Raw genomic sequence first — 18252 nt, 5'->3', positions numbered from 1 at the left:
ATCTTACCTTGTTCCAAAAAAGACTTCATATGAATTTTCATTATTAAATTTAGTAGGAATTTAATACTAAATAGTTAAACAATACCACACATTAAAATCGCTTACATGTGGTTATACCATGACGTCTCCAGATCTTATTTCAGTAAAGCAAGAAAATTGGATTATCTTGTATGGTCATAACCAAGGTGACATATATATAACTTAAAAGTCTCAATTAAGTCTAAGCATTCATTTCTTTCCATCATCACTAAACCTAATTCATCATTGCTTTGAATGTCTACTGGGAACAAATAACCTCACTCTGGACCATAAAAATGAGAAGTTCAAACTTTAACCAAGCAAAATCAAACAAAAGGTGATTTTTGGACTTGATTGGTGGCATACTCTCATGCTTCTTCACCATACACATTAGGTCACTAAACTCATTCAGGTCATCATATAGGTATTTATAAAACGAAGTAATGGAAAACAATTACAGAACAATCCCATGTGACATAATAGAGAGCTCTTAAACGTAATTATTATAGGAGATGACTAACTTGTCTACATGTTTCACAAGGACCTCGGTGACAGCGCTGTGAACATCTATGGACTCCACATTCAAGTAATTTGTCACAACTATCTCCACAAGTTGGTACATCTTCTGTACAAGGCAAAGAAAACTCTAAAAGCAGACAAAAAGTCAATGTTAATAGAAACATACATTATTATGAACCACTAACAACATGCCATGTTCTTTTGACTCCCTAAAGAATGATAGCCCTTTCAGACTATGAATTTTTTCATCTATGTAACTATTGGAAAAATTAACTTTAATAAAAATAATCCTTAATATTTGTGAAGTTAATGAAAAGTTAAACAAAATTTGACATATGACAAGTTACTTCAAGAAGCACATTTATAAGCTAACTATTTCAGAAATACTTATCTGAAGAAATGTCATGTAACCTCTATAAAGAATTCCACAATATAGAATTATAAAAACAGTTTGCTCTTAATAACCTCACCAGATAAAAGGAAAGTAGTAGCTTCAAAAACATAATGAAAATCACCTTCGACATAAACATGACAAGTACTGGCAATAATCTTATGAGCATGTGTGCTGGCATTGGTACAGAGTCTACAGCCCTTCATACCTTTAACTCAAAGCAACCAAAACTAAATTCACTTATAGCTCAATACACAATAATGACAATAGCCTGTAATTATTAGGTTTCCTTTATATGTTAGGCACTACACTAACTGTTTTATGAGCATTTCATCATTTAATTCTCACAAACGTCTTACAAAGAAGGTACCATCATTATCTCCATTTAACTTGAGAAAATCAGAGTTCGTGAAGGTGCGATTTGAACCCAGATATGCCTGATTCCAAAGTCTGAGGTTAAACATGTTATACTGTCTTCTCATCCAAATGTACAGAAACCTAACATTAAATGTGTATAATTATTGAAACTACATTATGAACTCACAGAAAAATCTAATGAGGAAAGTACTCTAGTTAGCATAAAAAATAATCATATCCCATTAAAGGTTTAAAAATAGTCTTACTTGACTTCTGACATGGACAGAATCTTTTCCCAGATCGAGGACATTCTCCACAAGCACCAACATGACAAATTTGCTCACATGTATGATTACCACATGGCAAGGTTTTCCCACACACCTAAAATAAAATGCAGTAAGCACTAGTGAAAAACTTAAAAGTTAACAAAAAAGACTTTGTACATTACATAATCCATTTTTTCTTTGTGCACAACCCATTTTTCAATCACAAGCAACTTTTTTATGTTCCTCATAATTTGTTTTTCTCTCTTAGGTATATCTATAATAATAAAATCGTAATATGCTAATTAGACCGGATGCCCTTCCAGACAACTTTCCAGACAAAGCCAGGGCTGCCAGGGCCGAGGCAAGCCAACGAGGCTGCAACCGACCAGCAGGCTGCAGCGGGTGGGCGGGGCCTCCCTCTGTGAGGGAAGCCTGGGTCCCAGGTGCCGGAGCCCAGCTCCAGGTGCTGGAGGGAAGCTGGTGCCAGCAGCCAGGGGAAGGAAGGCCTACTCTTGCATGAATTTTGTACATCGGGCTTCTAGTAAAAACATAAATACACACACATACATACACATATACTAGTATATACACATACATACATATACATGTTTATACACACATTCCTATGCACCAAAGAGTATATTTTTAAAATATAATACAGGAAAAAGGTATATACAGCTTCATATGGCCATCCACCAAAGATTTCCAAATGATACTAAAACCATGCCAATTCTAAGAAAAACAATCTATAAAATCAATTCTACTTCCTCAATTGGATTAACTCAAGAGGTGAGGAGGGGTGTTGTTTAAAGAGAGGGGAAAGAAAGGGAGAAAGAACTAGCTAGAAAGAGCATATATATGTACTGAATCCAAAATTCAACAAATAGTTGTTCATTTGAAAAAAAAATTACAATATTAAATTGGAAAAGTTTCCTAAAATGTGAATATAATTCATTTAAGTTACTATTCTTCCTTTCATTTTATCCAACTAAATCAAATGAGCTAAATCCTGATTAGCATTTTTGATTATGTTTTCCGTATTCTTTAACACCCACGCCCTCAAAATGCATGTGCACTTACCTGATCACAGTGCCACAGTGGACTTGCACAGCTTCTTTCAGTTACTTGTTTACCACAGACACACTTTTGCCTACTAACTCTTGGACAGGGCGGACAACTTCCTAAAATCACAGTTATAAATGAGCACTGAAACATTATAAAAGCAATAGAGACTGCTTTCACTTTGGCTAAAAGGTATGGCCTTTCACCTGCATGACAAGGATTTTCACATTTATGTTGTCCACAAAGCAACTTCCGCCCGCATGCCTGCTGACAGGACCATTCCTTGGCACTGCACCTACGAGGGATGGGTTTTGCTTTCTTACAGTAACAAGTAGTTGTGACCATCTTTGGACAAGGAGGGCAGGGCCCTAGAATCCAATAAAAGGGGAGAAAAATCAGAGGTCAAAGATAACTTTCGATTCCCATACCTATTATTGATTTCTAAAGCTTTCCTTGCTTATACTTCAAAAGGCATCCCCTTCCAATATTTTTTTCTGTAAACTTAAGTTCTTAATTCAACTTTCATAACTTTTTTTTTTTGCCTCAACGTAAGAAGAAATAACGACCCACAAACAATTACAAATGTAATATGTAACGTACCTGGATGACAGAGGAGCAAACATTTATGGCCACAAGGAGGTTTAAATTCTCTCTCACACACTTGGCCACATGAATGAGGCACAAGCCACGGATCTAAAGGTGGATCTTCTACTTTTCCACAATAGCAATAGTACCTACTAGGTGTGTCAGATCGTTTGTACTCAAACCTACATTTTGGACTACAAAGAAGAATTACTAAAGTTAATTTCATTTTTAAAAGTGATACAAGAGGTAGAAATATACATATACTTAGCAATATAGTATACTCAATTAGCTTTATGTAAGGCACTCTGCTTCATTTTTATATTAGTGAAAAATAAGATTTTACTAAAATAAATTTCAACCATCTAGAACAGCCTTATCCAATATAATTTCCTGAGGTAATGGAACAGTTCTATACCTGCCAAGTCCAATATAGTAATTATTAAACATATATGGCAGTGAGCAATTGAAATGTGGTTAATGCATACAACTGAGAAAGGAACAGTACTTTGGTAATTTTTAAAAATTTAAATAACCACAGGTGGCAAGTTGCTAATGTATAAAACAGCATAAATAGCTAGATCCTGGCTTCACCATATTAAGAGTAAGAGAAGTCTGAACACATCATTTTATTTCAACTAACTTTAATATCCTCATTGGTAACATGGGAATACAATCTCTCACAAATGACTGAGAATTACTTTTACAAAATAACTATTATATCTGAAATGTTTTTAACAACTACATTCTATAACAATTTTATAAATACAGGGTGGGGCAAAAATAGTTTACAATTATGAGTATGCAAAACACAGAGTTTGTTCTTGAATTAATTATTAGTACATTATTTTCCATACGAACAATAGCAAACCTACTTTTGCTCAATCTTGTATATCAGTTATGGTAACAAGAGGTCTAATGGGATTCAGATTTTCTAAATCCTGAATCTTATATAATCTAGGGGCCTCTGTTAAGAGAAAGAACTCAAAATTACAAATATGAAATTAGTTACCAAAGTGAATATTATGTGACCACACAGAGCCCCTGAAATTTCTGCGTCATTATCTTGACAGTTGCCAGTGTGAGTAAATTTTTTATTGTATTTATTTAGCAGATTTATAAAATTTTCATTCCCCAACTCTTTCTGGAAATATTACAGAAGTTCAAGATCAAATCATGAATAAACCATCTAATAAAGTAAATGTAGAAAAAAATAATAATATTGAATAATATACACCTACAGTTTTGAGAGATTTGTAGGATAAAATTGAAAAGCTTATGATCAAAATATGTTAGATGACAGTCTTATACAATGTGATATTAATGTATACTAATATGAACTCCAGGAAAGAAGTACCAGAATCATGAAGAATTCCAGTCTTATAGAAAAGAATGTTTTGCAGGGGAAAAATAAAGTCTGAATAATGATTTAACTAGTGGGAAATAAAAGCCATTACCAAGCCCCGTATCTTCACAAACCAAATGACTAACTAAAGGCCAAACATGGACACTGAAACTGCCAATATAGCAACTTGTGAGCTACATTTTCATTTATTTTACAACTTGATATTCCAAAATTAGAAAAATTACCAAGGCCAGGGATAATCTCTCCTTCCAAAATCGTCATCTGTCAAAGAAGATACCAGAAACTGGCTATCTTTAGCCCACTTCTGGATACAGGGCATGTGAAATATACAGAAACATCCTGAACAACTCCAAACCTAAGACAAAAGTATCAGATATTAACATATATGCAATGATTTTTTTCTTTGATAATTACATAATACTTTAAAATAAGCACCACAGTAAATTATTTTCAAGAGCAAACTAAGGATTAAGAAAAATAATTTTGCCCTGGCTGGTATGGCTTAGCATCATCCCATGCACAGAAAGGTCAAAGGTTCAATTCCCAATCAGGGCATATACCAAGGCTTTGGGTTTGATCCCTGGTCAGGATGCATACGAGAGGCAACCAATCGATGTTTCTCTCTCTCTCTCTCTCTCTCTCTCTTCTCTAAAAATCAATTTTAAAAAACATACTTAAAAATATGTATGTAATTTTCCCTTCCAGAATAACAGAAGCAATGTTCTTTAAAGAAAAATATCATTAACTATCCAGATTCATTCAGCTAGAAATAACTACTGCTAACATTCTGGTCAGACTCTAATACTTTTTTTTAATTTTTATTTTTTTAAATCTTTATTGTTGAAAGTATTACATATATCTCCTTCCCCCCGTCTCTAATATTTTTAAAAATGTGTTTCATATTTTTTAAAAGGAGTCATGCCATACTGATATGTAACTTCATAATCTCTTCTTTTAATATAGTACAGTAAAACCTCAAAATAATGAACTAATTCAGGCGAGGGGATATCCATTAAAGCCAAAAGTCCATTATATAATAAAGTAGGTTTTCTGAATGCATATGTTAAAAATGGACAAATTAATCTGTTTTTACTTATGTAGACATGTTTGTGTAATTAAAATTATATATGAAAAGTTTAATTTCACAGTTTTCTACATGCTTTACAGTAATTTTAAATTTATACTGAATAGGTCTAGTAAATGTATGCATTCACCAGTCACAGTGAGTAAACAAATGCACATAGCTGGGGAGTGGCTTAGCACATGTGGGAACATGGGCCAGCACTTTAAGCTACTGCAGAAAGTCACACCACGGGACAGTAGACCCAATTACCACCCTGGAGCTATGTGGGTGTGATCACGTGCTAATCATTCGCCCAACACAGTTTATAAGCGATGAATCCTGGATTTAAATATGTAGACTAGAGTTGTAGATATGTAATATTTATGTTGACAAAATTACTACAGTGTTTTTTCCAACATATGGCCTATTTGCTAAAATTTGTTAAAAATAACAGTGAATTAATAACAAAAATATAACCTGTTAATTATAAGCAAATCTTGGTTAAAAGCACTTAAAAATTAACAGGGTGTTAATTTTCACATGACATGCAGACTGGAAATTTTGTCCACTAAATCTAAAGTCTGTTAAATCGAGGTCTGCAAAATTGAGGGCTTACTCAATAAACATTTAACCTTATTAAACATATTCATACATGATATTTATAACTATATAATAATATAACATGTAGATTTATTTAACCCATTACTGATTGGTGGACAATTAGGTTATTTCCAATTATAAATAATACTACAAAGAATTCCTTAAACATAAATGTGTATATATAATCTCTATACTGTTTTTTGTTATATAAAACCTATTAGTCTAGCACTTACGCTAATTTCTAAAAATTAGGTAAGCAAATGGTTTGGGGATATATTCCCAAACCATTTGCTTACCTAATTTTTAGAATATATATATATATACACACACATACATACACACACACACACACACACACACACACAATTTAAAGGCTTAAGGAATAATAGTAATTAATTTTAAAACCTACCAATGCTTTGATATAACTGACAAAAATCAGTTATTCTTTCATTATAACATTTCTCAACTGTTTAATAAAATCAGACATGTAGTATATTGCATAAACTGGCAACAGCATTAAAAAAAAGCCAACTTTTTAGTTGAATTCTTCCTCAATCAGCAACTAAGAAAAGAGCTGGGATGTGGGAGTTAGGAGAGGACAAGGTGGGAAAGAAGAAATGCCAATGAATGGTAAACAGTTGAGCTGATTACTGCTAAGGACCAAAGTTCAGTCCTGCTAGGGACCCTCTGAAGAACATACCTAGGACTATCCCCAGCCCCAACCCCTAAAAGAGAGGAGGTTGGGGCACTCATCTACCAATTCCCTGTGATGGAATGTTGGCCCAAGGGGCACTAACTCCCCTGTGCTTCTGCACTACATCCATGCACTGGCCAAGTTGGTTCCCAAGGAGGGAGCATTAATGTTAAAAAAAAAAATCCATACACATACAGAGTGTTTAAGGTAGAACTGTATCCACATGCAGAGACTATTCATCCATTGCAATTGAAATCAGTATAAACCAACCAGATGTGACTCCAAGCACCAAAGGTATCTGCATTTGCTATGCTATCCTATCCAATGTGTTAAGTTTCTGATTCACTCTACGTGATCAACCCATTTTATTTGGCCTTTCTTCCTCTGGACCAGTGGCCGGCAAACTGCGGCTTGCAAGCCACATGCGGCTCTTTGGCCCCTTGAGTGTGGCTCTTCCACAAAATACCACGTGCGGGCGTGCACATACAGTGCGATTGAAACTTCGTGGCCCATGCGCAGAAGTCGGTTTTCGGCTCTCAAAAGAAATTTCAATCGCTGTACTGTTGATATTTGGCTCTGTTGACTAATGAGTTTGCTGACCACTGCTCTAGACAATCCGTATATATAAAAAGCCAGGGGCCATCACGACTGAAACAACCAGACTGACGACCGAACAGCAGGCTATGTGGGGCGACCACACTGGCAAGGGGGCAGTGAGGGGTGACAAGGCCGGCGGGGGGGAGGGGCGCAGTTGGGGGCAACCAGGCTGGCAGGGGGAGCAGTAAGGGGCAACCATGACAGCTGGGGGGGCCGGCAGGGGAGGGCAGTTAGGGGCAACCAGGCCGGCAGGGGGGCAGGTAGGGGCGACCAGGCCAGCAGGGAGAGCAGTGAGGGGCAACCAGGCTGGCAGAGGGAGCAGTTAGGGGCGACTAGGCTGGCAGGCGGGGCAGTTAGGGGCGACTAGGCAACCAGGCCGGGAGGGGGTACAGTGAGGGGTGATCAGGCCGGCAGGCAGAGGCAGTTAGGGGTGATCAGGCTGGAAGGGGGGGCAGTTAGGGGCGATCAAGCAGGCAGGCCGGTGAGCCGTTAGGAGCCAGCGGTCCAGGATTGTGAGAGGGATCCTGAATTGGAGAGGGTGCAGGCTGGGCTGAGGGGACACCCTCCCCCATGCACGAATTTCATGCACCAGGCCTCTAGTACTGCTATAATAGCAGTGGATTAATCTGAGGTCTAAATGTTGAGTCTATCAAAGTCAGTCATCACTTCCCCTTAATTGCTCCATTAACACCCTTTTTAATTTACATATATGTAATTTCACCATCAGGCCATCGCAACCCTAAGTACTACATAAGTTATGTCTGAATCCATCTCTCCCCAATGACAACAGTCACTTTCCACCATGGCTTCAACACAAGAAAAGCTCACTAATAAACCATGGTCACTGCTAGGTTCTACTTCCTTGAAGGCATCTTTTTTTCAACCTGCTAAAAGTAATGAAATATAGTCCATTTAAACATTTCAGTATTTGTGAGAATCTCTAAAGTACAAAGATATTAAAAATGTGACATGAACATTAAAACTGAAGATACTTGCTTCAATTATATTAATAGTGCTAAATATATTGGATGCTCATTTAGAGGTAGATTTTTTTAAATTACAGATTTACAAAATAAAGGTCAATAAAATCCTCAAATGAAGCATTTTTTTAAACAAAAATAAGCAAAAACATAATAAATGATTAGGTATTACAAATGCAATGTAAGATATTTTGGGGAGATCCATTAATATAGATAAGGAGAATAACTTACTGCCTGGTTTCTTTTCACTGAAGCAATACAAATTAAGCATGTCATAGCCCCTGCTTGAAAAGCTTCATTTAAATACTGTTTCGTTCGCTCTAATTCACGTACATCTCCATCTTGAAATTCAAAAATTGAAAATTTCATGTTAAACATCTGAAAATAACACAAACTTGCTAATAGCACTATATAGTACGTGAGAACTGTATCAACTGCTCAAAATATAGCTTAAAATTAGAAGTTTAAAAAAGCAACCAGTGAGCTGCCAAAAGGTCACAAAGTGCATGCACTAAATCTTATATATTTGATTCAAAACCAGTATCTTGGCACTCTCAGAGCATACTTGCTTTTATTGTTGTTACAGTGCTTACCAAATTTGGTAGGGGCAGAGCCACAAACAAGAACAGCAAGATGTCAAGTAACAAGAGAAAGCACATCAAAGCAAAGTGAAAGAAACTGAATATCAAAGTTCAACAGAGCCATTTAGCCTAAATATAAGCACATGTATGTATGTGTGTGTGTGTGCGTGTATGTGTGTGTGACACACAGCATTGTTTTAATAAAAACTTACTGAATAAAAATATCCTGAGGTCATTATAGTATAACTATTTCTGCTTAAAAAGGAAGCATGAACTTCTTATAAAAAGACTATATTTTCTTAAGCAATTATTGAGTATTTATTTGCCAGGTGCTGCACTATTAGTATTTCAGTAGGATTAAATGAGCTACTTTTATCTTCGTTCTACAGGTGAGAAAACTGAAGCACATAACAAGTAATTTCAGTTTGACTCTTAACCACTATGAGCCCCCTTCATCACTATGTTATGCTGCAGCAAGGGATAACCACAGGAAGGTCCAAGAAATAACAGGTAAAAGCAAAATGAAAGGCAGAAAAATGAACCAAAGCACACATGAGACCAAAAGGGCAGCCATCTGAGTCACCTTGGTGTAAGAGAAATAAACCTACATACCTTTAGTACAATCAAGATTGTTCTACAGAGGTTGACTGAGTAATAATATAAACCAAGTACAGAACTTACGGCAATAAAATGGTGCAAAATCAAAATTTAAGTTTCCAAAAAGAAAAATTAAATAAACAGGTTGCTTGATAATTATTTACTTTCTAAGATCATCTAAGGCAGTGGTCGGCAAACTGCGGCTCGCGAGCCACATGTAGCTCACAAGCCGCGGTTTGCCGCTCTGTTGACTAATGAGTTTGCCAACCACTGCTGTAAGACATTACCCTTACCCAGAAGTTTTGACTTCAGGTTAAAGACATTAGTACATTATTAAAATGTTTTTTAAGTGTTTTTCCCTAAGGCAGTGGTCAGCAAACTCATTAGTCAACAGAGCAGCAAACCGCAGCTTGCGAGCCGCATGTGGCTCGCGAGCCGCAGTTTGCCGACCACTGATCTAAGGAAACACAGCACTTACAAAAACATACTCTACAGAATATAAATATAATTTAGGATATTAAACAAAATATACATAAAAACAATCCCAAAACTTTAAAATATTGTTAAATTATTAAATACAATTGTATCCTTAGAAGCCGACTTAATAACCATATTCTATGTGCTTATTTTGCTTTTCTCATAGCTGGCTTTAACAAATGTTAACATTTTAAATTCCATCTAATTTAACAGCTAACAGAATGAGAACAAGATGAAATAGGCTTTACAAAATAAATTCTAACCTTATATTTGTAAGATTTCTTTAAAAACTGTATTAAAGTTTGGCTGTGACAATACAGTATACTGCCCAAAATGTCATGGTGGATAACATGACATTTAAAGTCATGCATTTTAAAAACATCATCCTGGTAACTAAAGAAAAGTAAGTACAAGGCAGTTAAGACTAAAAGCATAAAGTACCAGTTAAGAGGCAGTGATAGCAGATAAATCAAAAAATGGACCTTTAGCAAGTTACCTAATGTATCTACCTCATTTTTCTCATCTTTAAAATAGTAATATTAATATCTATCTCACAGTTATTATGTGGATTTAATTCATACATTAAATAGCTATAGCGGCCTGAATTAAGGTAATGCTAGTATATGGAAGAAGAAAGGTGAATTCAAGAAATTTAGGAAGTAAAACTCAGCAGGACTTGGTAACATTTAAATTATGCTGCTTTTAAAAGTCTATGTTCATGTCAACAGTAAGAAGGAAAGAATGCTGTGTTTGATGAGATGCCTGACATGGGCAGAGGGGAGGAGTGGTAGTGAATAAAACACACTCATGTCATAAATGTGCCATCCCTGCTCCCAGATTTCTGGTTTTGGTGAGTGACTTGGAAAACTGTGGTGCTACAAACTGAGATAAAGAAAACAAGAGAAGAAATGTTATCTTTCAACATATGCTTGATGCATCCATGGCCAGTAAGATAGGGATACCCATCAGGAAGTTGACCATGCAAATCTGAAATGTGAGAGAATCACAAAAAAGTACAAAGTCTGTGCGCAGAGAAAAAGAATGAACTTCTCTGATCAAGTTCTGATGTACAATTCACTAACCTGAGATGGGAACGCTGGCATATACTGTTCTTAAGAGATCAAATTTCCTTACTTACACAAAGGAACAAGAATAAAAATATTTATGGATTTGACACAAAACAAAGTAAGAAAAACTGTCCTAAACTTTAAGATGAAAGCCAGATTAAAAATTAATAAAACTTATGACGTTTCCTAAACACTACAAAGAAATACTGAGTTACACCACTGAATTTCCTACTTAAAAATAAAATCTGTCTATCTAGAATGGTTTGCCGCTCTGTTGACTAATGAGTTTGCTGACCACTGACCTAGACTCTCGATTCCAATAATTACAGGCTGTTGTTGTTCCTTGTGATTAAGCCCCTATCCCAGTGGTCGGCAAACTCATTAGTCAACAGAGCGGCAAACCGCGGCTCGCGAGGCGCAGTTTGCCGACCATTAGTGTAAGTGAAGTCCTCTTGAAGCAGGAACCTTCTTAAGTTTACTTTCTAGGAAGTCCTCTAGAATAGCGGTCACCAACCTTTCGGACCTCACGGACCACCAATGGTCCATGGACCACTTGTTGCCGACCGCTGCTCTAGAAGAAAGTACCTGCTAACCTTAAGACTACTCTTTATCAACTTTTACCTGGCTGAGCCAGACTTCTTAGTCAAGCCTCCTAATCTTAATTCCATAGCAGATAAGGTAAATTCCTTGGAAACCTATAGGATGATGTGTACCTATCCTCATGTGCCATCAATATACTCAGGCAACTAATGTTGATAATACATGAAAGAATGCTTCTAATAATGACTTTAGGTATAAAATGTGGAAAGTGTAAAACACTTACATTTAAAATAATCTATTTTTACACTTAGTACCAAATCCTTCATAGCAGCACCACTTTGGCCTCCTCTCTCATAAACAAATATGACTTTAAGAGCAACCCAGATATAAACAACATGTAATGTGATTGTACATGTCAAACCTGAGTACTTTGTTTTAAAAAATGGTATGAAAGTCAAAAGTTGTAAGATATAAAGAAATAAAGTCATGAAATGAAAATGACTTCAAGACACATTTAACATGAGAAAAAAGTGAATAGATTTAAAGGGTTCAAAGTCCTCAAATGTAATCAAATCATAACCTGGAACAACTTGACCCCACTCATTTCACAGGGAGCTTTGGCATCTCCCTCCCAGCATTCTAATGAAATACCAGTTAAACACACAGGAGAACTTCTAAGGCTGTATGGGACATTGCCATCCCATTTGCTTTATAGAAAGATCAGTATCATACAGTAAAATAGGAAAATGTACAAATATTACCTCTACTTCAAAAAAAAATGCTCATTCTTAAGGTGCAAATAGGAAAATGTACAAATATTACCTCTACTTCAAAAAAAATGCTCATTCTTAAGGTGCAAAAACTATTCCATATGGAGTAAAAGTGTTTTATAAAAGCCAGGAATATATTTTCATTAATATCAAAAAGGTCTAAATTTAAAAGATCATACAGTACCTGTCTGAGTAGTGTAAGTTATAAATGTATTAGCAACTATTTTTCCCTGTTTTCCTTCCAAATCTTCATCTCCTTCTTCTTCAGAGGAAGAGCTAAAGTGTTCTTCAACAAGTTTTTTGGCCGCAGCTTGATTAGCCTTCTTGATTTCCTCAAATTTCCTTTGAGCCATTAGCTCTGCTTAAAGGGAGAAAAAAAAAATGAGTCTCATTTCTGCAAACCAAGCTCTCAAAAGGCAAGACCCAAGCACTACTATATCATTTTAAAATATAGATTCAAAAGTCACCTTTGGAGCATTCTATTTTACTAACATCCATGAAAAACAGTATTCTCAAATTTCTTGTCATACAACAAAAATGAGAATGCCACAATAAAACTTGCAAGTTTGTAAAATACCCTGCTAAAAGCAGTGAATTGTTCTAAAAACAGTGACTGGCCCACCAAAGATTGAACAAATAACATTCACTGTACTACATTTATATAATCTGCTTTTTAGAAAGCTCAAGAACTTTTTGCCTTTATTAAAATGTGGTCACAAAACATATATATTTAACATTAATCCACACAAAATGTTGCTAACACAGAGAATATACTTCTTACAACTTCATTCCAAAAAGAAATGCTAAGTTTTGAGTTATTCTTCCATTATTCTTTTTAGCACTATTTGTACTTCTCATTTTGTTACTGGGTTAAATAATAATGCAAAAATAATTAGATTACTTCATAGCACATTTCCAATCAGAGTGCACACTCAAGAGCAAGGATCATGGGAGTTTTCTTTAAGCACTAAGTGTTAATAAACTCTAATGGACAGCAACTACAGTTTAAGAAAGGAGCCACAAACATAGTGAATTGATCTGAATTAATTAGTGCTCATACTGAGAGGATTTTAAATTTACTAATTTAAAATTTTCAAGTGGCCCTGGCCCAGGCAGCTCAAAAAGGTTAGAGCATCATCCTGAAATGCCAACGTTGCAAGCAACCAATCCTATATAATAAACCCTAATATGCAAATCGACTGAACATCCAACTACCCGTGGAACAACCAGTCACTATGACGCTCAATGCAGGAGCTGCCCTCAGCTCAGAGCCCCTGATGGGTGGCAGGGGGTGGGGCGGGCAAGCGGGCAGCACCAGGCCGCCAGCCAAGGTGGGTGCCCGCAGGTCACCCAGCAGATAGGCTCTGATCGCCAACCAGGCCTACGGAACCTATCCATGCATGAATTTCATGCACCGGGCCTCTCGTGAATGTGTAAATAAATAAGTGGAACAAATCAATGTTTCTCTCTCTCTCTCTCTCCCTTCCTCTCTTTCTCTAAAAAAATAAGATAAAAAATGTTTTTAAATAAAAAAAATTTTGTTACTAGTTAAAAATTCCCTTTATGCTCGAAACCAATGAGCCACTACTAAGATAAGCCTTCTTATTTTAGGTGGTATTTTTATCTTTTCTTTCCCTCACGAAATGTTTTCCCTTTCTTCTTGCAGCCAGTTTGGTTGGGGATTGTGCAGTGTTTCAAGTAAAACTGGAGGAAAATGTACAATGTGCCCACCTAGGAATCTTTTAGTATTAGGATAAAAGTAATGTCTATAAGATATATGAATCAAACAAAACTTGATGCACATCAAGAGAGATGACAAATCTCATTAATTACGGGAAATTAGGAAACACTTTTTAAAAGGTTGAATTAGAAGATATAATAAAAATAGTCATAACCTGATCAATGTAACCACATAAGACGATCTCAAGAAAAGCTGACAAAACAACCTTCCCATGTATTATTTCTAACAGTAAAATCTCAATTATAGCACAGGTTAAGAATGCTAGCTTTTATACTATCCACAAAACTCAATAAAGTTTTACCGAAACTGTTCTCAGGTCTCCAACTTGCAAACCTCACCACCATCATAAACTCAGTAACTGCAAGCTAGTAGAACACCACCTAATTTTAAAATTAGTTTAGGAGGAAAAAAAAAAAAAAACACTTAGAAGCTCAATTTGCTTCTCCCCCCACAAAAGAATATATTCTGAAAAATACATTCCAAACTCACACAGAAAAATAACTTCAGGAATTATTCCCGTGGCCCCACGCACTTGATCAGCAATGACAACCTGGCGTTGTGTGTATGCTCTCAGGCTCCATAAAACACAGCCTTGAATGAACGATACGGACATAGGGGAGGAGGCCACACCAGCTCCATCCAGGAAAAGACCCGAAGATTGTGAACAGGAACCAGAAAAGCACCACAACTACAGAGCTTACAGGACATAGACAGTTAAAGTCAGTAAATAAAGCAATCAGGTGAAGATGGGAAAGGACAAATGGCCCCCAAAGCAGGAAAAGACAACGTGAATGTGCCTCAGCTCAATCTGAACGGGATTTCTACAACTCAGTCCAGCTGACTGTTGCCACGCAGCCTTCGTAGTATTTTACAAGAAAAGCAGAGCAGATTTGTATGACATTAAAAAACAAACACACACAGCAACCACCACCACGAGAACCAATTCAGATTCAAAACCTGTGTGAACCAAACCAAACTGCAGTTCAGGCTAGCCCTCCGGACCACAATTTGCAACTTTTGGTCTAGAAAGTTAGCAGGCAAAATGAATGAGGGGAAGAGTAGAGGGCAGAGAATTAGCAAAAATTAATGATGCATTAAAATTAAGAAAAAAAGATTTTTTAAATTAAGATAAAATTAAGATGGGAATGTGCATAGAATGCCTAAGAGAGGAGCTGCCAGAAAGGTTTGCGTGGTGGGGCCAATTCCAAGCGCCCCCAGGAGAAGACACGGAGTGAGTGCGAGCCCAGGCGAGGCAGCCCTGAGGCGAGCGCCTCCGCAGGCGCCCAGGTGAGGCGGGCGGGAGCGTTCTCACCTCCCGCGGAAGTCTGCAGCGCTCCGGGTCCCGCGGGGCTGCGCCGGGCAGCGCTACCTGCGGCCGCGGGGCTCGTGGCTCGGCTGGGGCTGGGGTTGGGGCCGGGCGCGGCGGCGCCCACCGATCCCTTCTCTCGCCCTCCTCCGGCTCCGCGCAGATGGAGTCCATTTCCTGAGGAGGGGGCCGCAGTGGCCCGTCCTCGGGCGCGGCCCCGGCCACCGGCCACCTGGCGCCAGGAAGCTTCCATCCCTGAAGGGAAAAAAACAAAGAGTGGAAGGAGCTTGAGTGCAGCGGTGCCCGGGCGCGAAGAAGGGCGGCCGCGGGGGCAGCCGGGGGAGGGACCAAATGAGGAGGGTCTCCGCGGGGCAGGGACCTGGTTGGAGAAAGTCGCGGCCCTGTCTCTCCCCGAGGGCGAGTGCCCGCTAACCCCGGGCTTTGGAGATGGACCCAAGAGGGAGAGGACCTAGGCAGGGAAGTGGAATGTGGGGCAAGGAGCATCCAGCGCCGGAGAGGGGAAGCCGGAGAAAAGGAGAGCGCCTTCTCCACCTCAGGCGGAGCGCCCTGAGGGGAGAGGTACAGACTGACCTCGCAGCTCCCGTGGGGAGCCAACTGCGGTAGCGGACCCCAACGTAGGCTACGTCTCCTTACCGACCGAGTCTGCCCCCAGCGACTACAACTCCCAGAAGCCCACGTCCACGGCCCGCAGAACGCGTGGCATCACTGGCGACTTCCTTATCCGGCAGTGGCGGGGGCGAGGGCGGGGAGGGAGAGGATAGGGAGTTCCGAGCGCATGCGCTGACTGAACTGGACCTTCGGAAACTACAATTCCCGGCGTGCTCTGGGTCCCAGCCGAAGAGGGCGCCAGGTGGGGAGGTGGGTCGCCCCTGAGATGTTTACACCAGAAGATCCTGCTGGTCCCCGCATCTGCTTAAACCTCCCAGAGTAGCCGGATTCTGTGGGAGTGGCTGTAATTGACCGCCCTCCATCTTTACCCTGGCCTTGGGGCTTTCAGCTGGCGGAAAACTTTTCTCTTGAACGGAAAAAGCACTTAATGAAAACACTTGGGTTCGAGGGGAAGCGGGAGGAATGAGGGGGTTCCGCAAAAGGGCCTGGAATGGAGAAAGCACTCTTCTAAATTGCTAAAGCCCTGCAGAGGATAAATCTAACGCCTATTATACTAGTGCTTCATAATTGACAATATGCTTTTCCTGAGCAGGCTGATTTTTACCTTCAGGATAGCTCTCTAAAGTAGATTTTATTAAGGAAAGTAGGTGAGAACCAGGACCTAAATCTCTAACTTCTCTTAGTTTTCCAGTAAGAAAGAGATTTCAAAATTGGGGTGGAAGAGGGGTGTCTGTCTGAGATTGACAAATACATTGATAGCTTGGGACCACACAATCCTTATACAACCCTTTAACTTAACTAATCCCTCTACATTACTAATAATATCTAATACTTAGCATTTATTAAGTGCAATATATATATATATATATTAATAATAAGGTAATATGCTAATTAGACCGGATGTCATTCCGGACGTCCTTCCTGATGAAGCCAGGGCCAGAGGGAAGCCAACCCGGCCCCCGGGTGCCTGCTGGCCACAGGAGGAGGGAAGCCCCGGTCCCCGGTGCTGGAGGGAAGCTGGTGCCGGCAGCCGGGGGAAGTAAGGGCAAGTTACTTAATCTGTGTCTCAGTGTTCTCAGCTGTAAAACAGAGAAAATGTGTGTACATATGTAAAAACTAAAAATATATATACATTTATGATTTGTGTGGTTTACTATATGTTTGATACACCTCAATTTTCTAAAAAATTCTAAAATAAAGTATAGAAAAAGTACCTAAATACTTTTATTGTGCAGCCATTTGAAAAGTGTGATTTAATTGCATTTATTTGTCCATTTCAGACGTATCCTGATAAGAATTCTTTTTGCCAGCATATCCATACATGCTCCCCAAATACATTTGTCCTTGACAAATACATCTAACTGTGTTAGTTATCAGTTTACTAGAGGTCTGGTGCATGGATTAGTGCACCGGTGGGGTCCCTCGGCCTGACCTGCAGGGATCAGGCCAAAATTGGCTCTCCGACATCCCCGGAGGGGTCCCGGAGAGGGCAGTTCTCAGGTGATGTACCCCAGAGTCAGGCTCCCTCCTCTCTGGTTCCTGGTGGGTCACCCAAAAACCGCAGCTGCCAAGTCACCGCAGCTCCTGCATTGAGCGTCTGCCCCCTGGTGGTCAGTTGCGTGTCATAGCTACCAGTCAGAGGTTGAAGGGTGGGCTGGTTGGCCGGTTGCTTAGGCTTTTATATATACAGACTAGAGGCCCGGTGCACGAAATTCATGCACGGGAGGGGGGCCCTCAGCCAAGCCTCTGCCCTTTCACAGTCCGGGAGCCCTCAGGGGATGTCCGACTGAGGCCGTGGAGGCGGGCCACTGCACTTGCCCCCTGGTGGTCAGTGCGCATCATAGCGACCTGTCGTTCTCTGGTTCGTTCGATTTGCATATTACCCATTTATTATATAAGTTTATTTCACAATAATTTCTTTTATATTTTCTTTTTCAAAAAGCATTTGAGGTGGCCACTGTTTGAGATGCCTACCTGAAACTTTCTACTGGAAGTAGAAGTTAAAGGTTGCAGGTAGAGGGAGCAAGATAGCTGCTGAAATGACGTAT

General features: G+C 39.0%; 1 protein-coding gene across 5 annotated transcripts in view; it reads right to left on the bottom strand.

Annotated features, from left to right (window-relative positions):
* NFXL1 (nuclear transcription factor, X-box binding like 1) overlaps positions 1–16271 on the bottom strand; it is a 45494-nt gene extending 29223 nt beyond the window's left edge. For 3 of the 5 annotated variants that reach the window (XR_013959412.1, XR_013959414.1, XM_080647764.1), the window contains exons 1-10: positions 16166–16271; positions 15581–15829; positions 12712–12888; positions 8727–8836; positions 4786–4916; positions 3214–3392; positions 2820–2981; positions 2632–2732; positions 1552–1666; positions 540–664 (exon numbers count right to left, since the gene is read on the bottom strand). Coding sequence is in view for 2 of the 5 variants with exons in the window: in XM_080647764.1 (XP_080503890.1) it covers positions 540–664; positions 1552–1666; positions 2632–2732; positions 2820–2981; positions 3214–3392; positions 4786–4916; positions 8727–8836; positions 12712–12888; positions 15581–15827 (1347 nt within the window). In the remaining 3 variants the exon portion in view is untranslated. The remainder of the gene's footprint in view (positions 1–539; positions 665–1551; positions 1667–2631; positions 2733–2819; positions 2982–3213; positions 3393–4785; positions 4917–8726; positions 8837–12711; positions 12889–15580; positions 15830–16165) is intronic. The other 2 variants (XR_013959413.1, XM_080647765.1) reach the window with 1 other exon arrangement.
* Positions 16272–18252: the final 1981 nt, after the last annotated feature.

This window comes from Plecotus auritus (genome assembly GCF_963455305.1).
Source record: "Plecotus auritus genome assembly, chromosome: 1".
Lineage (NCBI taxonomy): Eukaryota > Metazoa > Chordata > Mammalia > Chiroptera > Vespertilionidae > Plecotus > Plecotus auritus.
This window is presented reverse-complemented; position numbering and strand designations above follow the sequence as displayed.